This window comes from Brassica rapa, chromosome A02 (assembly GCF_000309985.2).
Source record: "Brassica rapa cultivar Chiifu-401-42 chromosome A02, CAAS_Brap_v3.01, whole genome shotgun sequence".
Lineage (NCBI taxonomy): Eukaryota > Viridiplantae > Streptophyta > Magnoliopsida > Brassicales > Brassicaceae > Brassica > Brassica rapa.
The window spans coordinates 27781295-27807980 of NC_024796.2; the positions used below are offsets into that span (position 1 = coordinate 27781295).

Sequence of the window (26686 nt, forward strand, 5' to 3'; positions counted from 1 at the left end):
TTGATCCCTATATTTCCTGTATTTTCCACAAAAATCCCTTTATCCAATAAACTATCATATATGGCCCCTTTTTACACTATAAATCAAACTCTTAGAATATAATAAAATACATTATAAATTATTATTTTGAAACATATCAAAATAATAAAAAATATACCGAAATAGAAATACTTTTATATATCAATATTTTTTTTTTAATTCACAACTAAAAGTTTTATATTTTTATATAGTTACTTATAAAAATAATTTGAGGATTTTATGGATTTTGGAACTAGATTTAGATCACTATCGCAATTTATATAATCAGCTGTATACGATTAATAAATAAACTTGATAAAAAAAAGACTCAAACTCAGAATTATGTTTCTCTAACCATTTGACAATAATCATTTCTAAGGAGGCCCTAAATTTTTAAAAATATTTGGTGGCCTGAAGCTTTGTAGAAGGGCAGCCCTGTGCGTTGTATTCGGATTGGTATGTCTCAAATATTCATGATTATGATCATAATTAATTAGTGGAGTCAAAAAGACTGAGATAATCGGAAAAACATGCATATGCCTATTTAAAGTGTTCGTTAACAGAAAACACACTATTAAAACAAACTCTTCTTAGTTGGAACAAGAGGTCTCGCGTGAGTATAGATCCCAGCAACAACGCTCGACCACACCATACTGGCCACTTAATCATTCAAATAGACGACACCTTACCTTAATTCATGATCATCAAAAAGACAAAAAAAAAAGATCGAAATGGCTAGTGGAAGTGAGCGTGTGGTGGTCGTAGGAGTCGATGATTCAACTCATAGCTACCACGCACTAGAGACAGCTCTCGATCTCTTCTTCACACCTTTCAAATCAAACCCACAATTCAAACTCGTCGTCCTTCACGCCAGACTCCCCGCTACCTCCGTCCTCGGCTTTGCCGGACCCGGAACGGTCGATATAATACCACTGGTGGAACAAGATTTAGACAAGACTGCAGACTTGGTTAAGAAGAAGTGTACCGATGTGTGCTCGGCTAAATCCGTTGAGATCACTTCGTTGGAGGTTGTAGAAGGAGATCCCAGGAACATAATGCTGGAAGCAGCGGAGAGACACCATGCATCTGTTCTTGTTCTTGGGAGCCATGGCTATGGAGCTGTCAAGAGGGTGTTTTTGGGGAGCGTGAGTGACTATTTAGCTCATCATGCTCATTGCTCCGTTATGATCGTCAAGAAGCCTAAGGCTAAACATGCTTCTAACGATAAACACTAATGAGAGAAAACAAGATCTCTCTTCTGTTTAATACGTTATGTAACATTTTTTATTTGTTGAATAACTTTAAAACTTGTATACTCTTCTTCCCTAACGTCAATATGGTTAATGTATCTCTTCGCTCTATTCACTAAATTAACTGGTTCTTGTTTGTTTTATTCTCTTTGATTTGCTTCGATATGATCAAAGCTCTAGTGATGACTTTACCGGTTAAAAAAAATTGGTTCAAGAATGTATATTATGCCAACAATTCAAATACAGTTGTTGCTTCTAGATTATGAAATTTCAGGGCTGATTTGAAGAGTAACATAAACAAACTTCGTTATCGTAGAAGGTCAAAACAGAACCATCTTTTATCATGTGCATATGGAACAGTAGAACATAATCATATTTTCTTTTTAGCTTTTCAATAATTGTACAAATCAAAATTTTAATTTTATGCTTCTAAATTTAGTGTTTATAATTTCAAAAGAAAAACTAAACATATATAAAAAGTTACTAGTTTTTAAAACTATACTATTACTTTTAAAATATATATATATCGTTGATATTTTTTTGAACATGGTCTAAAAATAATTTGATACATAGCTGGGTGAAAATGAGAACCAAACAATAATCCAAAACCTCTGAATGAACTGAACAAATTACTCAGAGCCTTACTGACTTATATTCTTCAAGGTTACATTACTTGTATGTGCTAGCATGGTCTGATACTTATAGAGTCAGGTACATCTACTGGATATGACTCGATGGAGTCGAGCCATTTGTTGTCTGTGTCAGGCTCCAGTTCTCTGATGCATCTCCAGACCGCACTGTTACACTTAAACCCACTTCCAAAAGCAATCTGCAACACCTTATCTCCTCTTTTCACTCTCCGTTTTGCTTCCAAGTAAGAGAGTGCGTACCAAACAGACGAAGAAGAAGTATTCCCAAACCTATGAAGAGTCATCTTCGATGGCTCGATGTCTTCTTCCGTCAAGTTCAGGTTCATCTCCATTGCTTGTATCACAGCTCTTCCTCCTGTATGAATGCAAAAATGCTCAAACGCTTTCTTGAAGTTCGGTCTATAAGAAGAACTCGGCTTATAGATCTTGCGGATCACATATTGCAATAGCTCTAAGTAAGGTAACACCAAAGGGCCTAACGTAGTTAAGTTCATCTTCAACACATCTCCAGCTACGGTGATTACATCTTTTGTTATGGACACTCCTTGCTTTAACTCAGAGTCTATGTCTTGATAGATACATCTGTAAGCACGATCATCTTTCGCTTTGTTTGTCCTAACAACATGCAAGAGCTCATACTTTGCGTTTCCTCTGTCTTGTTCATTGCTAGACATCAACACCGCGGCTGCTCCCATTCTAAAGAGACAGTTTGTGAGAAGCATGGACCTGTCTTTACCGATGTACCAATGCGTGTTCAGCGCTTCTGTGCTGACAATAAGGGCCAATGAGCCTTTGTGAACCTTTAGCAAGTCGTTAGCTAGAGAGACCGATAGAATCCCAGCTGCACAGCCCATCCCTGAGAGGCTAAAGCTCTTGATATTGCTTCTCATGTGGAACTTGTTGATCACCATTGCACTAAGAGAAGGTGTAGGTGCATGTAAACTACAGTTTGTTATTAGTATGTCTATGTTTCTTGGGCTTAGTTTGTTTTTCTTGAGGAGATCCTCAACGGATGTGAAGATAGTGGTCATGGTTTCGGTTTGGACCGAGGTGAGACTTTTCTTGAGGGGTATTTCGGTCAGAGAAGGGGGAATGCTGGTTTGGTTGCTTAACCAGGACCTCTCGAGGATCCGGGCTTGGAAATCGATACTCTCTTGATCAATCTGGTTAGCTAAGTAGATGGTCTCGAGGAGGGTGGACATTGGTAGGCGGTTTGAGTCAGGGGCACGGTAACAAGTGAAGTCGAGTAAGTAGACTTTGACTCTTCTCCTAAGTCTTTGGTAGACCAAATGAAATACTAGCAAACTAATGAAGATCTTCAAGATAGAACCACTTGAGCTGAGAAGTGTTGTTAGCTCTGACATGGTTAAGGAGATTGGTGAAGCTTTGTGTATGGTTTGGTTCATTTCACTTCTTTAGTGTTTAGTTTTTTTTGTCATGGATTATTGATTACCACTGTAGTTGTTTACATTAAGATATTAAGAAAAAAAAATGAAATTATCATGTGGAAGTTGTTGCAGAGGATTTCACTGCGTTAGGTAATGCTATTTTGTTCAGCATTATTTGTGTGTGGTTTTAAAACAATTATTCTCAACACGTCTTCTTGCTTGTCTGATCAATTAGGTTCTAATTAACTAGGGTGGTGGGGTAAAGGTTTAGGTTTAACCAGCCATATGTTGATTAGTCGTCTGAAAGACTTTACTACAAAATTTTGTGTAATTCCCTCTAAGGTTGGCAATAACACAATAAGCGGACTTTCCGTGCCTATCAAGTTTCTTATACGTGGCCTCATGCAGATGCAAGTCGCTACATCCATTAGCTTTTATCATCAAAGAAAAGGTAAATAAAAAGTGGTCTAAAACCCTCAAGTTCAACTACTATGGGAAGCAAAACAATATAACATCCAAGTGATATATAGTGAAAGGGTTAAAAAAATTGATTTGGGTATTATATTAGTAGAAAGCACTTATTTTTAAGGCACACATCAAGAAAAAGAACTATAGAATTAAATTCAGTTGAGTTGGAGTTGTATAAAGATTGATGATTTATTAGAAACTGATTATATTGTGAGAGTTTGACTAAAACACAGATAAGATCATATGGTTTTTGCATGGTCAATAAATTAATATTACGAGCTTCCCAAATATCAACACAGTCCATGGAATGGAATGGAACTTACAAAAAAAAAAAACTTACAAGCCGAAGTGAACGGGCCTAAAAGACCCATTAGCTGTGGTCGGCGCATTACAATCATGCTTTCCAGGCGCTTGGCCGCCATTAGACACAACAAGTAGGTTACGGCAATTACAGATATTTTAGATTTTTTGGTTGGCTTTGGCAATTACTATGAAAGTGAAAGACCTAACACATGAGCATGAAGACGTAGAGTATTAATTGATGGGTTTGACTTATCATGAACAGGTGTTTACACTGATCCACAACACAGCGTGATTGAATCAGCTGGGCGGGCAAAACCATTAAATTCTCGGGGGTAGAGTGATCAGATCTCTGGATTTGAAATAAGTTGGATGTTAGTGGAAGTTAGATTTATGATGATTGTTAGAATTTATAGAATCTAGTGTTATTGGTTTACACATTCTCACATCTATACTATTAAAGCAGAATCTTTCTTATGAATCTGCCCCTGAATTTTCCTATTAATTACAAAACATTCCATTACCTTTTCTTCCTTTTTAAATACCAATCGCATGCCTTTTTCAACCAATTATTTTCAAGAAAAATTTAATAACTACTCCTCTTTAAATGCAAAAAAAATCGGGTATGAAGATATTAATAACTATTCCTAACAATATATTTGATCATTTAATTAAGATTTTGTCACACCAACAATATATTTGGTCATTTAATTAAGATTTTTTTCAAAGCGCAAAGATCTTCTTCGACACATCAAAAACCATTTCAACATGCAAAACCGATCGGCCCACTTTTCAAACCTATTCAAAATATTTTAATTGTAAGCATACATAGCAAATAAATGACATAACAAATAAATTCCATAACAAATAGTATACAATAAAACTAATTTTATATTTTTGAACTCTTAAAAATTAATTGTTATGTGTATCCATTCAAAAATTGATTGCTATGCGTATCTATTATGTATATCTAACATACAATATATGAATCTTTTCAAAAATAAACAATCAACACAATTATAGTTAGACTAGATTATTTGGTATAAGAACACAATCATTTTATTAACAAATATTTTTACAATTTAAAAGAAAACATAACCCGCGCTTTGAAAGCGCGGGTCAAAATCTAGTTCTCATTAAAATCTAGTGTTATTGGTTTCATGATTTAGTAATTCTATACACAATCTTTTGTTATTCAAAAAGTCTAGATTTTAATGATTCTTTAAATCTATTAAATTTGGTGTTATTGGGAGTTGTATTCTTCACCATTTAACTCATAACACAAGATTTTGAGAATACTACTTATATATCTTAGATTCTTAGAATCATTATATCAATGTATTTTCATAGAATTTCACAATATACAAAACTCTCTACAACTCTTTCCAAATTTAACAAATCTCTCAATTTTTAAAATCAACAAACTCTATATTAATCTTACTCCCACTAACACCCCCTAATATTTCGACTTGAATGCATTCATCTTCGTAGTATTAATCATTCTAGAGAGTGTCGACGAGTGGACCGTGATACGTTCAGACAACGACTTCTACTGTTTGGTCACTCTGTTTTGTCTGTTACGTATCATCTATTCAATGGTTTTCAAAAAAAATTTCTATGTTATAGAATGATTAATTCTACCAAGATGAATGTAATCAACTCAATATAAGAAACTTTAGATTATGTGGTTAGCTTTGGCAATAACTATGAAAATGAAAAGACGAAACCCACAACGCAACACATGACCATGAAGTCGTAGAGGGGATGTATTAAATGGATGGCATTGACCCATTTTGAACAGTGTTTATATGGACCCAACGTGTTGTTGTCACACAACATGATTGAATGAGTTGGGTCGGCAAAACCATGGGGTAGAATGATCAAATCGATGGACTTGAACTACTTTGTGAGTTTATTATTTTGAGTTGATTACATTCATATTCGTAGTATTAATCATTCTAGAGAGTGTCGACTAGATGACCGTGATTCGTTCAGACAACGACTTGTACTGTTTGGTTACTCTGTTTTTGTTTGTTACGTTACATAACATTTTGTAATAAATGTTTTTTTTTCTATATAACATTGCTACTTTTTGTGATGTTAACACTTACGTTACGTTACGTCTGTTATTTGTTATAGTAAAGAGCCAAAAGCAAAAGTCCTTACTGCTTACAAGTAGTAGATCAAAATTTTAATTATTCTAATCTAATTTTCATGCAAGTGTGTGGCGATTCCTAGGCTTTAAACGATGAAGTAAGTTAAGAACATGCCTAGTAATTTTATTGAGATCTTGATCCTTTGAAAAATCCTGCAAAATTCATATAATGGCACATGATCAGCTTTTTAATAATCAGTATTATATAGATAGTTTTGTTCTTTGGAACATGTATAAGTCCACATGGAAAAATACAAAAATGAAACAGAGTAAATGAGTAGGAGGCCCTTTTTCCCCTGTCTCTTTGGCTTCGCATAATCATTCATATCATCATATGTAGTTTCATCTCATGGACCCCTTTATGCCCTCTTCTACACGTTATATAATAACAAAATCTTCTGATTTTTATGTCGTTGATCCACTTAACAATATCAATGTGAAACCAAGTTTGCACTGTTTTGATTTATAGAAGAATCAGGTGATCACTATCATCAGTGATGTATTAACAGTACAACCGTTGTTATTGCCTTTCTTGTGTGGGTTACAAGATATAAAAACAAAACAAAAATGAAGTTTTCTTGGGGACCATGGAATCATATTGCATGTGCATTTGATTCACTCATTTAACACAAAATTCACACTTAAAAAGCTAGTCAAAAACCCTCCAACACCTCCTATTTGACTGGCTTTTCCAGTTGGGTTTTTGTTAATTTAATTAGTACTTCTAAGAAACACATCATAAAGCAAAACAGATGGTCCTTCTAACTATATATTATAGACACAAATTAAAGATTAAAATATAATGTAACCAAAAGAAAAAGGCAAACAAACAGAAGAAAGTAGCCCAAATATCATAAGTTTCTCTCCCTGTAGTAAGACTTAAATATTAATAATTGACATAGAAGAGCAGTGTGACATTACAATACTTTTCCAATTAGGTTTTGTTTACTAATATAATTAATACTTCTAAGAAACACATCATAATCACAACATAAAGCAAGACAGATGGTCCTTCTCACTAAAGATTACATACACAAATTAAGGATTAGAATATAATGTAACCAAGAGCAAAAGACAAACAAGCAGAAGAAAGTCCCCAAGTATCATAAGTTTCTCTCCCTGTATTAGACTAATTTACTTAATACTCGTAAGAAACATATCATAATCACAGCTTAAAGCAGGACAGATGGTCCCTCTAGGTAGAGATTATAGACACAAATTAAGGATTAAAATATAAATGTAACCAAGAGCAAAAGACAACACAAACAGAAGAAAATAGCCCAAGTATCCTAAGCTCCTCTCTCCTTATTAGACAACACATGATAATTAACATAGAAGCGTATAGTGTAACATTACAATACTATTAGGATAATGAAAAAGATCAGCAACCAACGTTCAAGAACACCTAAAATGATGAAACTAGCTTTAATTATTTTTTATTGTTTAAGATAAAGGCACTTATTGCAAGTCTTTTTAATTCATTCAGCTTCTGACGGTTAACAATGATGGAATTGCATCCAAGTTTGGAGTTGTGTTCTTGCTTGTAGAATCTGAAATGGTACGGCCTCTTTTACCAGAGGAAGAATAACTGAAAGCTCTCATTGGACTTGCAAAAGCCCATCCCCAGCTCCTGTTCCTTCCACCATGACCTTGATGATGTTGTTGTTCAGCTGATGACGATGATGATACCCATGATGATGATGACGAGGACGATGACGAGGGAGTCATTATCATAAACCCACCAAAGATCCCACCACATCTCACAATCTCCCTCACACCAACATTGCCATTACTACTATTAACTTTAGCTTTATTGTTGTTGTTGTTACCTTCTCTATGTGACTCAACTCTCCTCAAAGTACAATCTCCAAACCCATGAGTGATCCTCTCAAAGAACTCCCCAGAGAAGCTTCTGCTTCCGCACCCGACAGATCTGGATCTCGACACTCTCCTCTCGCTCTGTGTCACTGTCGCTGTAACCACATCTTCCTCCACAATCACACCAACTCCGCTTCTCTTACTACTTCCACCTCCGTTCACTCTCTCCGTTTCCGACAAAGTGTTTTCAGCATGTTTTGTCCGAAAGTTTCCGACTTTCTTGCTGCTGCTGTGGTGTTTGTAAGAGTGGAGATGTAAAAAAGACCAAAACCCGTTCCGTTTTCTCGGGGTGAGATCGGAACCACCGTACGCCACCGCCGCTGTCGTCGAGTGGCTTCTCTTGAAGACGATGTTCGCCATCTTCTTCTTCTTGTTCGCCAGCAAAAACAGAAGCTTGCTGTTGTTGTTGTCAGTGACATTACTGGCGGAAAGGGAGAGAGAGGCGGTGGTGGTGGTGGTGGAGCTGCGTACGGAGTCAGATCTGAAGGAAGGAGAGGAAGTGGAAGAAGAGGAGGAGAGGTGTTTGGGGAGAGGGAAAGAGGAGGAAGTGACGAGCTTTCCGAGCTTTTCTTGGAGACAGAGGGGACAGATCCCACCTGGGTTCTTTGTGAAGGGATGGTTTATGCATTGCATCCCATCACCCATGTCTTGATCCTTTGCTTCCACCATTGATGACCAGACCTTTACTTCTTCAACTTCTCTTTAGTTTCTCTGTTTCTGTGTGTGTGAGCTTCCAGGTTTATTTTTTATCTCTTCTTTTGAGAGAGAGAGATTGCTTGGGAATGAAAATAGAGGAGATGAAGAAGAAGAAGTAGGGGGTTGAGTAGAGACTGGAGAGAAGAGAGGGGTCGAGTTCCCAGGTGCACGTGGTATACTGACTTCTTCGTGTCCTCTCTCCTATCTATCTACTCCCTCTGTTCCTAAAACTAAGATTTTCTAAAATATGCACGCTTATTAAGAATTTAATAAATGTCTATAATTTAATTTATTTTTTATTTTATTATACAATTTCCAATAACTTTCCACCAATGAAATTTAATCAATTCAAATATTCTCAATTAATGTTCATCAAAAGTATAAAAAAGTACCTTAACAATATAGAAAATCTATTTTTGTGGAACAAGAAAAAAATCTAAAACATCTTACTTTCGGGAACGGAGATAGTACCTTTCTTTCTCTCTCTCTCTTATTTTTATTTGATTTTTTGTATAAAAATATCAGCTCTTCAACTCTACCATAAGGTGTGTAATCACATTTATTATGGACTAAAAAGGCTTAGGGTCCATCGTTATCCACGGTGGTTCATTTTATTATTTCCATAACCATTGCTAAAACGGCTAAACCCAGACGTTTGTTGCTTTTAAAGCCGTTGGATCGGTAAGAGGAGGAGTCGTGGAGGCTCACATGCACACATCCTTCAGCTATTTTGTTTTGTCTTTATTGTAAGAGAGAGAGTAAAGAGATGGGAAAGATGTCACGCCACGTTGATAGCACACTACCTATGAACCACCGTATTTTCTAATTTTTTTTTGATTAATCACTGATTCACTACATGGTTATTTATTATATACTATATAGTGTAGGTCGTATATTAACGAGTGGATTATGGTACAATAGTAAAATAGAGAAGCTACACGTAATAGTGTAATGTGATATGGAGACCGAGATGGATTAAAAATAATTTAGCTGTCTACTACATTAAAGGCTAACTTGCATGGACAGGCTCGCAAAAGCCTGAACTCGCTCGCCTATTCATCACCGTCACTTCATCTAGTTTTAACTAGGGGTGTTCAATCCGGATATCGATTCGGTTTCAGTTCGGTTTTTTTCGGGTTTCGGTATTTCGGTTAGTAAAATATAACTACCATTCTAAATCCATATTTACTTCGGTTCGGTTTATATACCGTCGGTTTTCGGTTTATTCGGTTTTATACCAAAAAACATAATTATTTTCTTTGAGATCATATTATATGAATTTTAGAGTCATATTGTCAACACAGTCATTTATTAAAAATATATTACATGTTCAAATAAATGAACAAAAAAGTAAAAATGCTTTTACCATCAAATAAAATAATCAAATCTATAACTAAAATCAAAGCTTGAAATTTTGAAAATAAAAATATGAAACAAAACAGAAACATGAAAGAAATTTTTTTTTCCACTCTTCCATATTTAGTGTTCATTAAAGTCATGTTTTTTCAATTGAAAATTTTCCATTAATTATTGTCCATCAAATTTATAATCTTCATATTAATTTAGTGAAAACTAAAATAAAGCCAAAAGATCCAAAAAAGACTTAGAAAATAAGATGTCTGAATTGCGATGATTGTTATTTAGTTATATTTCAAGTGTTTTATAAATTAAGGTTTTTTATTACTATAAAATTATGGTAATAGTTATTAACACAAATTTAACTTATGTAACAAATAGATTTTCATGTATTGTTATAAAATAGATACATATTTACATGTTTCTACTTTTAATCGGTTTTGTTCGGTTTATTCGGTTTAATCGGTTATATACCAAACCATATCTAAATCCTACGGTTTTTATAAAATTATATCCATTCGGTTTATATGGTATATACCAAAACCAAACCATATTGTCTATTTCGGTTCGGTTCGGTTCGGTACGGTTCGGTTTTACCATATTGAACAGCCCTAGTTTTAACACTTAACTTAAAAAGGTATTCACAGTTGTCAAAAACAAAATAAAAAGTTCTAGATGATTTTGTCACTTGTTTGATAGTCCTCATGGCACGTACCACCATCCATCATATTCTTGATGATCATTTTTATACAAAAAAAAAGTTCTTTTGTTGAAGATGTGCTTGTTTCGATTACCATGTATTTTGCAGAAAACACATTACATACTTAGTCAGCGTTACGGATTACTGAATTTTAATGAAATTTTGAAATTTAAACAAAGGGTCCAAATGGTGATATATGGAATTAAGGGGAACTAGGTTTGGACCCGCACAACCGTGCGGGTTTTATTATAAAGTTTAAATTTATATGAAAAATGATGTTAATTTTATTGAAATATTTTTTATTATATTTTTTTTTAATATTAGTAGAACCTATTTTTGTAATAATATATTTTATTTTTTTTCTATTTAAATATATAATTTTTTTTATTGTTAATAAATCCAGTATGCTAAATATTTGACTGAAAAAATCGGTAAAAGGTGTAGAAAAATCAGATTTAATTTTCAAAAATAAATGGGAATATGTATAATTAAGTTTTTTGATGAATGTGGCATATTTTTGTGATAACAAAATTTGTGAGCTGGGCTGGTATTCGTAAAACATTTTAACATATTATATTATCTAACATGTTAGCAATATTTATAACAAATATTTGATGCTAGATCATTATTATGATCTCTAATTGTTATTCATATAAATTATGATAAATATAAAATCAAAGTAAAGATCTTTTGTTACTCACTACGGTTACAAAATCTATAGTATAGCAAGTATATAGGGATGGAATAGTTATATTTCATATGTATTATATTTTGAAATTTGAATCCATTAAATAAAAGAAATCAATATATATATACCAGTAGCACCGATTTTATCATGTTGCTCCAGCTATGGGTTTAGTAATGGCAGATTTTAAAATCTTTAAAGTGATTCATTAAGAATGGTTTTGAGAAACCACTTTTTTTCTCTCTCTTATCGCTCTCTCTTCTCTCTAAGAAACAAAACAGAAGCACCAAACCCTAGCTCCGGCCGCCGCATCTGGCGCCGGAGGCGTCCCCTTCCCCCTAATCTCCTTTTTCCCTTTGCTCTCACCCTCTCTTCTCTATCCTAAGTCGATATGCTCACCTTTCTGTGACTATCTGAGATCTTCTTCCAGAGAGTCCCTTGCGACAGACGGAGGTAGATACCGGCGTTCCATGGACAGGCGGCGAGACCCAAGGAAGGTTGAGGGTGGTGAGAGTCGGCTTTTAGACCGAAGATTCGTGTCAGATCCGGTTTTCCACTTTTGAGATCTATGACGGATTCTTCACGGAGATGGCGCGTGACTCGGCGTAGACGTCTTCTCCACCTCGGATCTACATCCCCTCGTGGCGGTGAGATTTCTGGAGGAACGGTGTGAACGGACGGCAGAAAGGGGTTCGTTCTCGGGATTCCGGAGGCGACGCGTGGTGAGGTCTTTCAACGATGGAGTTGTCAACCAGAGGAGGAGACTTTGCTAGCAAAACGCGGTGGAGTTGCTACATCCCAGCGCCGGTGACGGTCTGGTGGTCGCCCCGGTGGTAGAACCTACACACTTCTTGAAGCCGCGACTTAGTGTCCCCGTTTCACGACGCCATTATCCAGGTCGTTTTTCATTCCGGACTCGTGTTCGGTTTTAGGCTGAGGATACAGACAGTGATGGCCGGAAGGAAGAGGAGCTCAGGTCGGAATGCGCCTTCTGGTGTTGATACTGTGGTTCACGGACTGAACTCGAATCATAAGGAGACCATCAGTTTGGTTTAGATTAGTACCGACTGAGTTATTCTTTTTCTTTTGTGTTTAATTATTGTCGTTGCATCTCGAGGTCAAATTAGGGGTCTAAGAGGCGGTTTATTCCGGGCAGTGGGATGAACTTGTCCTCATCGTGGAGGAAAATACAATGCCGGATTTGATTGGGTAGCGTTGGATCCATCTATGTGATCTAGGGTGATACTAAATCCCGGTATTGTGTGTGGGGTTAAAATCTCGTAGAGGTTGTAATCTTGTATTCCACAATTGGTCAATATAAAGTTGAAGTTGAGCCAAAAAAAAAAAAAAAAAAAAGAATGGTTTTGAATGTATTTATTAGGTGATTCAATATTGCTGTTATAATAAATTTTTCAAGATGATAAACTATGGATCATTAGAAAGCTCGACAATGTTATAAATTTCATATATGTTACAAAGTCTTGGTATCGTTAGGAGTTCACTCATGATGACAGATTTTTGATTTTTTTAATGTGATACTTGTATCATTTAATTTGTATGTAGTATATATTAGGAGATTGTTACTGACGTCAATCTGTTACACAAAACGAACCGGTTTATATTATGAGGTAAAAACTGATATATTATTGATTTATTAATAATTGATAAATGTTATTAAGATAAAAATAAAATATAATTTTCTAGGAAAGGTCCATTTCAAAAAATCACACATGAAGTGAAGTTGTGACTTTTGTTTTAATATATTAGATAATCAATACCTATTCATTCTTTAAAATTACATATTTTCGCTGCATTTGATTCCTTGTCATTTTTTGAATTTTAAAAAACTATAGAAGTATTCTTTATCTAAATTGATGTGAAACGAAAAAAATAAATATTTATTTTCTTCTCGTTCATATTTTTATTTTAATGGTCACCAGTTATAGCCATAATATATATGTTTTTTTCAAACAAAAGTATATGTTATTGATCAATAGTATTAAGGTATTTGTCAAAATCACTAATACTCATTTTATAATTTCTATATAATTTTTAAAATATAGTGTTTTTTTTTTAATCATTCGAATTTATTCATGAGTGTGATTTCATAAACTTAAAAATATTTTATATTAAAATACAAAAATATAAATTCGAAGATGATTGACAATACAGTCCCCATTCTTTAGGCTTTTAAGCCCATAGAAACTAAGGCCCAAATATTCTTTTCCCGCGTAAAGGCAAATGAAAACCTAAAACTATCTTCCCTCAGAAGTTTCGAAACCTCCACTCATCCCGCCGGGGAAAGAAAATGACCGTCGCCGCCGAAGAACCTTCTCACCAGAAACCTCTCACCGATAACGACATCATCCGCTTAGCCCAGTACCACCACTGCCAAACCAGCCTCTCCCTCCCTCCCTACCTCCTCTCCCCGACCTCCCACGATCCTCTCCTCGCCTACCTCAAATCCCGCTCCTCTCTACCTTCCCCGTCGAAGCCTGTCTCCGAGTACGCGATCGCTCTCCTCTCTCTAATCTCCCTATCCCCGACGACTCCGTCACTCTCCTCCCTCCTCGCATCTCTTCTCATCGCCTACACACAGATCTTCCCCAAAATCCCGAGCGATTCGGATTCCTTGAAGACGATTCAGCTCTTCGGGACTCTGTTACGGTACCTACACGTCAAGGAGATCAAATCCGTCGTCGATTCGATCTTATCCGGTGTGTCTAGAGTTATCTCTGTTGATGACGCCCAGTTGTTTGATCTATTGCCTGTGTGCTTTGATTTGTTGCGTAGAGAAGCTAAGGCTAGTGAGATAGATTACGTTAATTCGGTTATAGATCGTGTTCTCACCTGTGAATGGGAGAAAGGATTTGTGACGAAAATGGTATCTCTTGCTAAGGAGTTAACGTTTGTGGACAAAGGGAGGAAGAGTGAGTTGCTGGAGAAAGTGTTTTTGGGTGTTAAGTGTATAGACTTGCAGGACTTGCCTTCACTTGTGTACCAGTTGCTTGTTCTTGCTTCGAAGGGGTTTTGCAAGAGGGAGGTGATTGGAGGAGTTGTTTGCTTTTTTGGGTCTAAAGCTGAGAGTAGAGTGGCGTCTGTACTTAGGCAGATAGAAGGGACTGTTCTTCTTCACGTGAATTTCGCGGTGAAGCAGGATCCTTCGCTGGGGCAGGAGGTTGTGGCGTTGGTCAAGTCTGATCTCAGGGCTTTTAATCATTTTACGGTAGCGGTTCTGTTTTCGGTTGCGAGGGTTAGAAAGTTCGGTGAGAATTCTTTGGGGGTATTGAGAACGGCTTTGCTTAGTGCGTACAACGATTACAGACTCTCTAAGTAAGTAGTAGCAAACTTTCTCTGTACTTGTTTTGGATTTTCATGCGATTTTGTTTTTTGCTTAAAAGGAATGCACCCATTTAGGTGAACTCTCCTTTGCTTTGTATTCATGTGACTAGAAGAAAAAAATTTAATTCCTTTCACCTTTGGTAAAATCAAGTTCAAAGAAGTCACGTGGTAGCTTTTCATGGGAACTCAATTAGAATGAAAAATGTGCTCTTACTTACGTGTTAGGCTGTAGGAAATACTTCTGTGACGTTTGACCATGTAGGATACATTTTACCAATTTTTTGCCGGTGATATACAGAGATTGCAAGTGGCTACCTGATGAGCTGAAGGAAGAGAGTTTACTGCATGCCAAATTGGTTGAAAAATCTTTGCTAAGAGCGGTATTTTCCTCTTACCTTTTTGTGCTTTTGAGCTTTTAGTCCTGTGTATCATACGAGAAGATTAAGAAATATGTTTTCTTATATTTTATTAGGTTAGTGAGTGCAAATATGGGAGGGAGCATGTGTTTCCGAGTGTTATTCAATTTGGTTTTATGTTGCTAGAATCTGTTGAAGAAGGTAGGTCCAACGAGTCTGGTGGTTCCAGTGGCGTACTGGGTATTGAAAAGCTTAGTATTCAGATTCTGGGAACCCTATTTGAAGTCCATGATATGACAAGAAACGAGGTTGATAAACTGTTTGGTTCCTGATGCCTTAATTATCCTTAGTGCTTTTTAGCCTGACATTCAAACTTGTATGCTAGTTCTTTGCATTTGTCACTTCACAAAACTTAGTTAAGTGACTTTGATATTTTGCAGATAATTGAGCAATGCAAGTTTCGCATTCTTTCTTTGAAATGCGCAAAGAGCAAGCCAATATTAAGGTCAGTAACGCTTAATTGGATATTGTTGTCAACCATTTCTTACATGTGCTGAGAAGGTGGAGTTTGTAGGTTGTTAGGATATCTTGTCCAGAGATACTCACTTATCATGTTGGATTATGTCCATCATCTCAAAGAATTATTGGATTATTTCACTTTCATGGAGGGGAATATCAGCTGTTTTCTTGTTTCTGCTATTATCCCGCTCATCAAATTCAGCCGTGATCTGCAGGTAAAAGTATACATGTTGCACATTCTCTTTTGTTCTACTTTTTTCTGCACATCTGTTGCTTCTTGTAGTGTTTCAGCTGGTGAAACTGAAATTACTCGTCTATTTGTATTCATTTTTCTGATCTATGAAATTTGGAAAAGTAAACGAGCTTTTTACGCCAAAACCTCGGATTAAATTTAAATTGATGATGCAGGATTATACCATCTTGGTGATTCGGAAGGCTATGTTTAGACGAGAAGATACAGTTCGTGTATCTGCAACAAAGGTGATAATTGAACTTATACTTGCAGAGAAACAAGCTAAGAAAGACAGCTCATTTACTCTCCAAGACTCATCAAGCCAAGCCAGCTCTAGTCAGCACAATGAAGTGAGCTGCACTGTGAGGGGAAACCTCTTTACTGAACTGAATGGGTTGCTTCAAAGATGTCTTTACCAACAGGTGTCTTTTCCGTCCTTGATCATGGAAATTTTATTTCAAGAATTTCTAAATCATCTTAGAGCTCTTTCGTCTATATCCAGGCAAAGGTGAAAGAAGTAGTTTATGATGGGCTGGTGAAGTTAGTCCTGATTGATCCATCAAGTGGAGCACATGTATTGGACTTTCTTATGCCTCACTTTCTTCGTTTCTTCAGACAGGTAACTGTCAAATGCTACATCCTCTCTCCACACTGATAATAGCTTTTCCGTCTGGCTTGTTAGAACAGTGAAAAGTTGCTATATTTTTGAACTTCTCTGGGACCTTGAATTTCTTTACAAGATTGAGCTGTTGCCAAAATTTTAAACTTTTTTGTTGATAGACACATTTTCATGCATGCCTTGACAACTTATGATTATACTGGCAGGACATAGATTTTCAGCTTGGAATCACTTCGTGCATTAAAGTAGAAGGTGGCAAATTTATTATTGAAGAGCCCTTGGATAGGCTTCTCTTTTGTATCTCTTGGATTTTACTCCTTCAACAGCACAACAACTCTGATCGGCCTTCTGATGCCACGTGGCCATGTTTTGGTTTCGCACTTACTCAAGAAAATGAGGTAATGGGAGCAGAACTGGTCTTATGTTACCTAATAATGCGTAACTTTAAATAATAATGTGTTCGTTACATTTAAATTCCCAATGAGAGCAGCAGGCAGGAAGAAATGTATCTCATGAAGTGTACTCCAGTACTTTGTTGAAGGTCCGAAACTTTCTCCTAGGCAAAAAATTAGGAGGTATGTGACAAATGATCTTTGTTGAAAAATCATTGACTATTCTTTTCATTTTGATCTGCTTAGGCTACCTGAACACGTTGGTCTGTTGTTACTTTTGTTAATCTTCATTTCTGGCTCATATAGGTTGCGTTACTTAAACAAGAAACTAAATAAAATCTGGAAATAGTGAGTGTTAAAAAATGATAGGAGCATCTCAGTTTTTAAATTGTTCCGTTTATTTTAAGTACTTGAGCTGCTGATGATCTAGTTTACATTTTACAGATATTGTTGGGCTGTCTCAGGACACAGTTTCCGCATCTCTAGAAGAAGATAAAAGAACATCCTATTGTCTGATTATATTGGGGATCGTTCAAGTGCTGCTAAATTATATCATAACGGATCTAGAGAAACAGCCAGAAGGGAAGAAAGGTGAAATTGAAAAGGATATTGTTGATTTGGTTGATCTTTATGAATCGCTGGAAAAGGAGGCGGGGAAATCAAAACAGAGCAATATTGGCAAGAGAGTACGATTCAGCTCTCGTAGTAAATCTGATGATACTGGTGTGGGATTCGTAAGTATCAACGAAGAGCGAGAACAAGTTCCCTTTTTGTCTACTTCAAGTATCTACCAGCTATTTCTAATCGCCTTCAAACTCCATAGCAGCAAATCAGCATGTAATCTTTCAGGTTCGCAGGATGACAGCCAGTCATCATCAGCAAAGACAGAGAAGTCAATATCTGGAGTTTTGTCTTTCACTTTGCATGTTTGTATTGGACACATAAGATCATCTCTTTGCATGAAGGAGGAAAATCCACTTAAACCGTTGGTCTATGGTGACATGATAGTTCTGGGCCCTCCACTGATGAAAGTAGTTTACCTGCTAAAGCCAGGACCACTTGTAGTAACCGGACAGACGAATAAAGAGAATAAAGGAAGGAAAGTTGCTGAAGGAAGAAAACAGTGTCTACATCTGGCCTTGCTTAGCTTGAAGGAGCTGCTCAGTATATATTCAAGTGGATCTGGCTTGACTGGGTTGCTTGAGGATTTGTTGGCAGTGCCTGCATCCGACGATGCTATTTTAGAAGAGTGCAGCGAAGCTTCAAAAATTGAAGATCCACGTGTGAAGAACATCGAAATTTTCATGGAAAAAATCATGAAGCCAATGATCACAGACCTTATCGCCCAAAACTCTAATGATGTAGAGGTAAATTCCTTTAACTTCAAAATAAAATTACTGCAGTTTTTTCTTGAGCACATTCTTTTCCGTACAGGAAGCTAATACTATAATATTCACATGCGTTGTTCAGATTCTTTGTGACATAGTGTTGATGCTTGGGAGCACTCTACCTGACAAATTCAAACAACGGCATGGATCATGGGCTCATGAAATCTTCAGAAGCTGTGAAACATCTAACACCACTGTTGCAAAGAGCGTTTTAAAACTTGCCATCTCTTTTACCACATCTCCTGGTGATCTATGCATAGCCGTAGAAGTAGCAAAGGAGTTGCAAAATGTCATCGGTTTAGACAAATCTGATACATCACAAGTCTCCGAATCATACATGATCGTAAACCAGTCGACAAGTGCTTCAATAACTTCTTGCATATTGCAATTAGTTGACTCAGCTATAGGTGACATGGATTGGGGCACAAAGAAGCTAAAGAATTTGTATGTGGCCTCTCAGAAGAACATCCATCTCAACCATGATGATGAGAGTACATTTTTAATTGCTCTCGAAGAAGCCCTTTACGCAATGGCTGAGTCAACAGTCAGGATACTCTCTTCCTTTGTTTTGATGAACCTCAAAGGTAAGATGCTTGCCTAATCTGCTTCTCACTAACTCTAACTTAGCTTGTTAATGAACATTTGCTTTCATGATCTGCAGACTCACAAGCAGCACAGTTTCTCAGATTAGCAGTTAAGTTTTACAAACAATTAGCACAGATTGTGAAACAGAGGATTGCTCCCAAGGGTTGCAAGCAAACTCTTCCCAGCCTCAAGTTTCAAAAACTCGTTGAACTAACTTGCAAGAGCCTCACGGTTCCTTTATACCCCTTTTTAGCTGAAATGCAAAAGGTAAAAGATTGATATTGTTTCTTCGTTATTGATGTAATGATCCATAATCTTTAACGTGAGAGCCTTCTACCAAATTGCAGGAACAACAGGAAAGTGTGAGTTCCAATTCCAAGGGTATAATCAACAAGATCAGACAGGAGAACAAATGCATCCCTGATTTGATATTCCAGATAGAAGACTATGAAAGATACCTAATACAGCTGAGCAAAGTTACTAAATTGAATTTGTTGAGGCATGCCAAGCGCAGTACTGCTAGAGACTTCAAGATAATTGAAGATGCAGAAGCTCCTGCTGGTGGTGAAGATGGAGGAAACCAAGAAGAAACAGAGACACAGAACAATAACGTTGGTGGTAATGAGGATGGTTTGGGAGAAGAGTCAGAAGATGATCGGGAACAAGCATCACGGGACTTACATTCTGATAAAGCCATAGCAGCAGAAGCGAATGATGTAGAAGAAGAAGAAAAAGGAGAAGAAGAAGATGAAGAAGAAGAAGAAGGAAGTGGCTTAAGTCGTCCTAAAAAGATAGCAAAGAAGAGTTCAGTCGTGGAAGATTCTGATGAAGATTCTGTAACATTTTAGGTTCATGTTTGTAAATGAAAACTTGGAAACTCAGAGATGGTAGCTCTCCTTCATCCATGGCCGTTTATACTAGCGCAAGCCTTGATGTTTTATGGCTGCTAGTGTGCACTGCATGTCGTTTATATTGCTGATTAAAAACAGATAAAAATTTAAAATCGGTTTAAAGTCGTTTCCTCCACGACCCGTCTTAAACCGCAAAGATGAAATCAAACGGTTAATATCGCAGCAACGACACGTGTTCTCATCTCTCCACCGATCAAATAGTTAACACAGTAGCAGTTGGCGCCTTCTTCCTCAACCGTCACCGTTTCTCTCAAACAATGGCTGCGATCAAAGTCGCTTCACTCTTGACTCTCTTCTTATTCTCTCCATCCTTAAGCGTAGATGAATCTGTCCTTCCGAAATTTTCTTTCAGTTGGTCAGATGATAAAAACAAGTTTAAATCTGGTGAAATCGCCAGAATCTCGATCAAAGTTCTTGGAAACTTCGAAACCAATGGGAACGCTTCGTTAGGACAGGGAGCGTTTAAGCCGACACTTACTGTCAACGGCAAAACTGGGAACAGTACGTACGTATCTGGAGTTTCGCAGGATCTTGGTGCCGATATTAGCACGTGGAAGATTTCTTTTATTCCCATCGTTGTTGGGGTTCTCAACATCGTTATAGATGATGAAACTTTCAAAGTTCTGGATTCGTCGTTACATTTTGAAGTCGAACCAGGTCGGTTCTTGAATTAATTGGTTATGATGTTGCTCAACCTGTTCTGGTGCATGGTTAGGTTGTTTAGTATTATGGGTACATGGCCGATTCTGAGATCTATGGAACCTGAAAATTTATACATACTATTAATTAATTAAATTTTGGGGTCGAGACGAAAGCCATGTCTGGTTACTGATTAGTATTGTGTTTTATAATATTAATAATCAATTAATTTTTGGGAGTCGAAGGGAATTTTTGGGAGTCGAAGGGAATGTTAAAGGACTGACTCTGTCTTTGTCTGGATAGTTATGATGTTCCTTATGCTATTCTGCTTCTGATTAGTATTGTGTGTTTTTTCAACTCGTTTGTGAAGGGTTAATGCACCCATCTGTCAGTGTTGTTTCATGGATGGGTCTTAACAACGTGTTTGAAGCTGGGATGAATGCATCGATCTTGATTCTTCCAATGGATGCATTTGGAAACAACATCTCCTTTTCCGGGAAGGAGATGGAGCTGCAGGGGTTTTCCTTGTCTCTTCAGAATGAAAATGGTTCATTTGCTATCATTTTTAATACAACACACATCAGATGGATGGAGTCTGGTTATATTTCCATTGAGTTTGTTCTTGTCACTGCTGGAAAATTCTTACTGCTCGTGGAGAAAGAAAGCCAAGCCCTGAACGGTGTTCCACTACCTCTTGAGGTTAATTCAGGTGTGATATTGAGTATTTTGCCATAAAACTTTTAGTTCCTTAAACAATTTAGTAAGAATTTTAGTTAAAATTTAGGGGTCTATGTTTATATATATATATATATATATATCAATTTGAAATTTTTTGATGGCCGCCAATGTTTCACTCGGTTGTGCCCAGGACCGGCTCTGCGTAGCTGATCAATCTTTTTATATACTTGTTGTTTTTTGAGTAGGGCCTCTAGATGTTTCAAACTGTGTGAGCATATGGAAGTCAGAGCTGAACACATGGCAGATATTTTCCAAAATGGAGATCATGTTACACCAGAGAGACCGGTTCGGAAACCTAGTATCTGGATTCTACGAGTTTGATGCTGATGTGGTGGGGAAAGAGACAGGCTTATCCATACCGGTAGCAGATTTCCAGTTTGAGTATGTAGAGCCAGGGATCCAGTTGATGTCTTTCACCTTGTCTGAGCCAGGAAACTTCTTGCTCACTCTTTCTGATATGGAGCACAATAAGAGCATCTCTAGTATGCCTTATGAGTATACAGTCTATATAGGTCAGTGTTTGCCAAAACCTTCTTCATGGGAACAAGTTTGGTGAATGTTTCTCTCCTCTCATTTATTTTCTTGACAGGCTATTGTGATGGATCAAGAAGTATTGTGAATGGTTCAGGGCTCAATGCTTCTATTGCTGGAGAGTCTCTTGGCTTCTCTATTTACCTGAAAGATGCTTATGGCTATCCCTCATCAGTCCAAGTGAATATACTTCAGGTTAAAATCACCCAAGAGGCTGATTCTTCCTATATTTTGCCAACAATAAATCCTAGAGAGACCCTCAATGGTACCAAAGTATCAAGTTACCTAGTTGCTCCACCGTTGTATGAGAAACATGTGAGAAGTTTAACTGTATATGTTGTTGTACAGACTCCATCACGCCTAATGACGTCCTTCTTGCAGGTTTCTGGTAGCTTACTTACTCAGACGAGTATCTTTGACGTATCTTATACTCCAAGACAGAGTGGAGTTTATAAGATCTTTCTATCCTCTGGGAACATAGTCCTCAATGGAGGCCAACCTTTCATCAAGGAAGTAAAACCAGGTATGATCAGGCTCCATTACCGCGATTTCGAAAACTAGATACTTCTTGTTTGTGATCGGCAACACTCTTGCTTTCTCTTAGGTGAAGTGAATGTGGCATATTGCATTGTGACACAATTCAATGCAAAAGTGCCAAGGGAAATCAAGAATGATATTGTGGTCTTACTAGTTGACAACTTCAACAATCCTGTACCGTCACAGCCATCTCGGTTAAACCTGGAGATTACCTCAGCCAACACATCAAGTTTCACTACATGGAACTTTGTCGATAACACTGATGGGACATATATTGGTAGCTATCTAGCCATGGACGTTGGTACTTACCGGATGTGTGTGTCCTTTGACGATAAACATATCCAGCCTTGCCCCTTTGACGTCAATGTGTACAGCAGTAAGTCCTTTTACTTAACATTTCTTTCACCATTTACATCTTTCATATGTCTTTGAGATTCTCTCCCATGACTACTTAGGTGGATACTTTCCAAAGGCCTATGATGATGAAGTCAACGTGTGGGAAGATGAGTCCATCTCTTTCTATCCTATGGAAAACGACTACGTTGCTGGTGACAATGCGAGCCTTGTTGGTTTTTCACAAGTGAGCATCTCTTTCTATGGCAGATAGTGACAATCTCTTTTCTTTGACTTATACTGTTGTTGTCCGGATGTTATCAGCCGGATCATGGTTCTCTTTTGAGAGATGGGAACCTCCTTAGATACACACCGATCAAGGACTTCTCCGGAAACGACTCCTTTCTTTACACAATAGTCGATATCAATGGAAACTTAGGCATAGCTACAGTTTACATCTTTGTTCTTACAGCTCCTCCTCAGTTTGTATCCTTTTCTGGAGGGTTGCAAGCAACTGAAGATCAAATTAGTCCTAGATCAGGGCAAGTACTCTTCATTTTGTTGTCTTTAATCCCCACTTCAGGTATCATAATCTTATTCTTGAATGTTTATTACTACAGTGGCTTCTCTGGTCTGGAGATAAGTTACTCAGACAAGCTGGAGAATATTTCAGTAACGGTTCAAGCACTTTCGGGATCGGTTATTCTTTCTCCAATGCTGATGCAGTTTAGGTTGCCTGGTAGTGGAAGACTCTCAGTCAGAAACGGTGGTGAAGATGGAAGGCTCTTGATCTTAGAAGGACAAATAGGAGTTATCAATTCTGCACTTCATTCAATACAATATCTAGGGTATATATATGGAATGCAGATACTTGCATCACAAGAAAGCTTCTAACTTCTTCCTAGTTTGAACTTTGTTTGTTTTCTTTGGCCTCAGGAACGAGAATTTTTCTGGTGTTGATTCCCTTCGGCTTACTACAAGGAACAAGAATGGGATTAATCAACTAGATGTTCCTGTCTTTGTGGAACCTGTCAATGATCCACCGTTTATAAATGTTCCTCACTATATAATGCTTGAGAGTAATGGGACAGAGTCGCTTATCTTCCACAAGGAAACAGACAAGTTCAACTTCTCAGTTGGAGATTCAGATCTTGCTGGTTTCCCTGGTAATGTTAATAATTCACTCTTGATCACTTTAAGACTGCTCTGAGAGGGAGATACAAAAAAAAAGAAAAAAAAGTTAGAGAGAGGAGAGAGAACGTTTTCTCTCAACTCTTTCTCCCACAAATCACCTCGCCGCGAGTTTCTCCCTTCCGTTTTGTTGCTCCGGTGACCGGCGGTGCCTTACCTAGCCGTCGGTCGCCACCCCTCTGGCCCTCTTAGCGTTCCCTGCCTCTTCTCTTGCGGTTTCCTCGGCTTCTCCATCCCCTCTTTGCTTCAACATCTCTAGTTTACCCTAAGATTGCGGCCGGATCCAGGGTTCAAATCAGGCGGAGGGTGTGTGCTCGTCGCCTCCGGAGTGTTGGCGTGGTGGTGTATGGTCGATTTTCCGCAGGAAGCTTCGTTTCAGTTGTAGATCTGAGATTTGATTTGCTGGATCTGGGTCAGATCTCAGCTTGGAGTGCTCGCCGGCTTGCAGAGCGTCGCTGCCTCTGTTCATCTGGTATGGTCTCTCCTGTCTTCTCCTCTCCCATCTCTTGAGGCGGATGCTTTTGTTAGAACTTCCCATCTAGATCTTGTATCTGTGATGAAACGACGATTTGGGGCTATCGTCTGGGACTTCTCTCTTTGGGTTCTGGTCTAGCCAAGCTTGCGATTTTTCCGTCGTATGTAGATTGGAGCTTGCTCCTCTGTTCTTCATATTTCCAGAAGGGAGATGATTCTCGTGTGTCCTGCCTCTTCCTTGTATCTGAAGCTGAATCTTCTTGAGTGTTTGCTACTTTGAGGGGACCGGAGTCGAGAGCTTAAACCTCCGCTTGTCTCAGGTAGTATCATCTCTGTGCCTCCAATGCTCGCTTCTCTTGCTCGGTTGAGGACTTCCGGGAAGTCGATTTGTCATCTTCTGGAGTTCTTGCAGCGTCTGGAGTGGACTCCATTGGTTGTTGATGGCCGGACCGGGACTTAGTCAACCCCGCTTCGCCTGTCCTCCTTTCGGGGTCGCCTTCGGGACAAACCGCGGCTCCTCGGTTTGTTCTCCGGCTGTTCTTCTCCTATGATGTTCACTCTTCGTTACAGGGTCCGGTGCGAAGGCTACGTGAAACTCAACTGGAAATAGATGGCTTCACACAGTTCCTACTTAGCTAAGCTTTACTCATCTCCTTAGGGATATGGTTAAACCTTTATTGTCTTGCAATGTCTTTTTTAACTTTTTTTGGGGCTTTGTTTAGACCTCTGCTTTAGATAGCATCCTTGATGCATTAGGATTTGTTTCAAAACCTGATTGTATCCTCTGTGTCATTACCATTGCCATGATAATGAAATTCACATACTTATCAAAAAAAAAAAAAAAAAGACTGCTCTGAGATTTTAGACGCTATAAATCAATTTTAGTAAATATTTCTTTTTAAATTCTCTATATATATACATAAATTTTAATGCATATATTTATATTTTTTTTTTTTAATTTTGGGGTTTATAGGCGAATTTTTCACTTGCATATACCAACTGACTATATTTTTGACTGATGAAAACAAAATGTGTGTCAGGTGGTGAATCCCATTTCTTAGTAACGTTTTCTGTGGAGGTTACTGATGGGTTTCTGCGGACAAACTTACCATCCGAGCTTATAAACACAACAGAGCTAAAGTTCAAAAACATATTCAGGTGGCAGCCAATTCAGACTTACGCTTCCATTTCTAAACACGTGAATGTCAAAGCCAGTGGGATCAGGTTTCGTGGAACGATAAAGCAATGCAACGACCTAATGGAACAGCTGCTCCATCGCGTAAAAGTCTCAATCATCTATCTTTTAGTTTGAATGTTTTTTTTTTGGTTTCTTGATATCTTTATTACTAATATCGTGTAGGGAGGAGAGAACGGAGCTATCATGACCTTGAAAATGAGTGACATGGGGAATTACGGGTGCTTTCTAGATTGCATTGAGAGAATATCACTGCCGTTACACGTGGTGGCTCGTGTAAACCTTATTAGAAAGAGACCCCTAAGTTCCCTTGCAGCTCACGGTACGTGTATGAATGACTTAAGAGTTTCGATTAGGTTTGGTTTACTTGGTTTAAATACCTTTTGTCACTTGGTTGCAGTTTTAGGATCTGTGATTGTGGTGGAGTCTCTCGTGGTATTCTCTCTCGCTATTGTGCTTCTGTTCTTCACTTGCAAATGCGCATTTCTTCTCGTACACGAGAGAAGAAGCGAACATAGTGTTCACATGAATCCGCAGAAACCAACGGTGGTAAAAAGACTCATCTCTCTTGTGTTTTCTTACAGACATTTTGTGTCCAAATATAAACAAGATATGTCTCTCTTTTGGACCAGGACAATGCCAAATTGTTAAATGACAATGTTTCAACAAGAATTGTCACTCGTTGTTTCCCGGAGAGTATCTGGAACCGCCATGCACCTAACAGGTACCGTATAATTGTGTATATGTTATACATTGGATAAATAATCTAGAATAAGTATATGATTTATGTGTTATTTTGGTGGTAAAGACAAGTCGGCGAAACTTCTGCCACGCAGAACAAGGAGTTGCCAGAGATTAACATTGTTCCGTTCGAGCTAGAGAAAGGCTAGAAGTTGATGAATCTGAGCCATCATGATGACATACCCGTGCAACCTAGTGACATACAATCAAGTAATTCGGATAAAAAAGGTGAAAATATATGCAAAAACAAGAAAGCCATATAAAACAAGAAAGCCATATATAGGCTATGTCCTCATGATTTTATGTTTGTTCTAACATCTCCTTATTTTTTTTAAGCAGTTCTCATCACAAAACATATATATTTTTTCTTTATAAAGTTCCTTAAACCAGAAACATTGTTTTTTCATGCTTTTGTTGTT

The 26686-nt window shown here is 37.6% G+C and overlaps 5 protein-coding genes across 10 annotated transcripts; 3 read left to right on the forward strand and 2 right to left on the reverse strand.

The window, feature by feature from the left end:
* Positions 1 to 197: 197 nt before the first annotated feature.
* Positions 198 to 4403, reverse strand: LOC103854573 (probable 3-ketoacyl-CoA synthase 21). The gene has a single exon (XM_009131511.3). The coding sequence runs from the start codon at positions 3322 to 3324 to the stop codon at positions 1951 to 1953; it is 1374 nt and encodes a 457-aa protein (XP_009129759.1). The 5' UTR covers positions 3325 to 4403; the 3' UTR covers positions 198 to 1950.
* LOC103854572 (universal stress protein PHOS34) lies at positions 710 to 1411 on the forward strand. Its single transcript, XM_033284662.1, has one exon. The coding sequence runs from the start codon at positions 750 to 752 to the stop codon at positions 1251 to 1253; it is 504 nt and encodes a 167-aa protein (XP_033140553.1). The 5' UTR covers positions 710 to 749; the 3' UTR covers positions 1254 to 1411.
* Positions 4404 to 7435: 3032 nt separating the features above from the next.
* LOC103854574 (uncharacterized protein DDB_G0271670) lies at positions 7436 to 9434 on the reverse strand. Its single transcript, XM_009131512.3, has 2 exons — positions 9275 to 9434; positions 7436 to 9021 (listed from the first exon to the last, which is right to left on the reverse strand). The coding sequence occupies exon 2, from the start codon at positions 8774 to 8776 to the stop codon at positions 7712 to 7714; it is 1065 nt and encodes a 354-aa protein (XP_009129760.1). The 5' UTR covers positions 8777 to 9021; positions 9275 to 9434; the 3' UTR covers positions 7436 to 7711.
* Positions 9435 to 11776: 2342 nt separating this feature from the next.
* On the forward strand, positions 11777 to 20003 carry LOC103854575 (Fanconi anemia group I protein). Its single transcript, XM_018656978.2, has 13 exons — positions 11777 to 14877; positions 15185 to 15266; positions 15359 to 15550; positions 15683 to 15747; positions 15817 to 15976; positions 16170 to 16415; positions 16496 to 16612; positions 16819 to 17010; positions 17103 to 17187; positions 17449 to 18371; positions 18475 to 18976; positions 19054 to 19244; positions 19325 to 20003. The coding sequence occupies exons 1-13, from the start codon at positions 13853 to 13855 to the stop codon at positions 19823 to 19825; spliced, it is 4281 nt and encodes a 1426-aa protein (XP_018512494.1). The 5' UTR covers positions 11777 to 13852; the 3' UTR covers positions 19826 to 20003.
* An 80-nt stretch (positions 20004 to 20083) lies between these two features.
* On the forward strand, positions 20084 to 26656 carry LOC103854576 (protein GAMETE EXPRESSED 2). Of its 6 annotated transcripts, XM_009131514.3 has the most exons (15): positions 20084 to 20545; positions 20898 to 21236; positions 21451 to 21777; positions 21855 to 22111; positions 22178 to 22319; positions 22401 to 22709; positions 22789 to 22913; positions 22991 to 23208; positions 23287 to 23514; positions 23603 to 23832; positions 25372 to 25610; positions 25692 to 25848; positions 25927 to 26075; positions 26159 to 26250; positions 26335 to 26656. In XM_009131514.3, exons 1-15 carry the CDS (start codon positions 20146 to 20148, stop codon positions 26414 to 26416), a joined length of 3294 nt encoding a protein of 1097 aa, XP_009129762.1. In that variant the 5' UTR covers positions 20084 to 20145; the 3' UTR covers positions 26417 to 26656. The 6 variants fall into 6 exon arrangements, with proteins under 6 accessions (XP_009129762.1, XP_033140526.1, XP_033140524.1 ...); XM_033284635.1 differs by having other exon boundaries at positions 25692 to 26075; XM_033284633.1 differs by having other exon boundaries at positions 21855 to 22319; positions 22991 to 23514.
* Positions 26657 to 26686: the final 30 nt, after the last annotated feature.

What these genes read in the sequence shown, in the direction of transcription:
- LOC103854576 (XM_033284631.1), top strand. Translation starts at nt 20,146, where the DNA reads ATGGCTGCGATCAAAGTCGCTTCACTCTTGACTCTCTTCTTATTCTCT. An exon ending in ACCTCTTGAGGTTAATTCAG is followed by an intron (nt 21,237 to 21,450) that starts GTGTGATATTGA and finishes TTTTTTGAGTAG; the next exon opens with GGCCTCTAGATGTTTCAAAC. An exon ending in GCCTTGTTGGTTTTTCACAA is followed by an intron (nt 22,914 to 22,990) that starts GTGAGCATCTCT and finishes GGATGTTATCAG; the next exon opens with CCGGATCATGGTTCTCTTTT.
- LOC103854572 (XM_033284662.1), top strand. Translation starts at nt 750, where the DNA reads ATGGCTAGTGGAAGTGAGCGTGTGGTGGTCGTAGGAGTCGATGATTCA.
- LOC103854575 (XM_018656978.2), top strand. Translation starts at nt 13,853, where the DNA reads ATGACCGTCGCCGCCGAAGAACCTTCTCACCAGAAACCTCTCACCGAT. An exon ending in AAAAATCTTTGCTAAGAGCG is followed by an intron (nt 15,267 to 15,358) that starts GTATTTTCCTCT and finishes ATATTTTATTAG; the next exon opens with GTTAGTGAGTGCAAATATGG. An exon ending in TTTTAGCTGAAATGCAAAAG is followed by an intron (nt 19,245 to 19,324) that starts GTAAAAGATTGA and finishes ACCAAATTGCAG; the next exon opens with GAACAACAGGAAAGTGTGAG.
- LOC103854573 (XM_009131511.3), bottom strand. Translation starts at nt 3,324, where the DNA reads ATGAACCAAACCATACACAAAGCTTCACCAATCTCCTTAACCATGTCA.
- LOC103854574 (XM_009131512.3), bottom strand. Translation starts at nt 8,776, where the DNA reads ATGGTGGAAGCAAAGGATCAAGACATGGGTGATGGGATGCAATGCATA.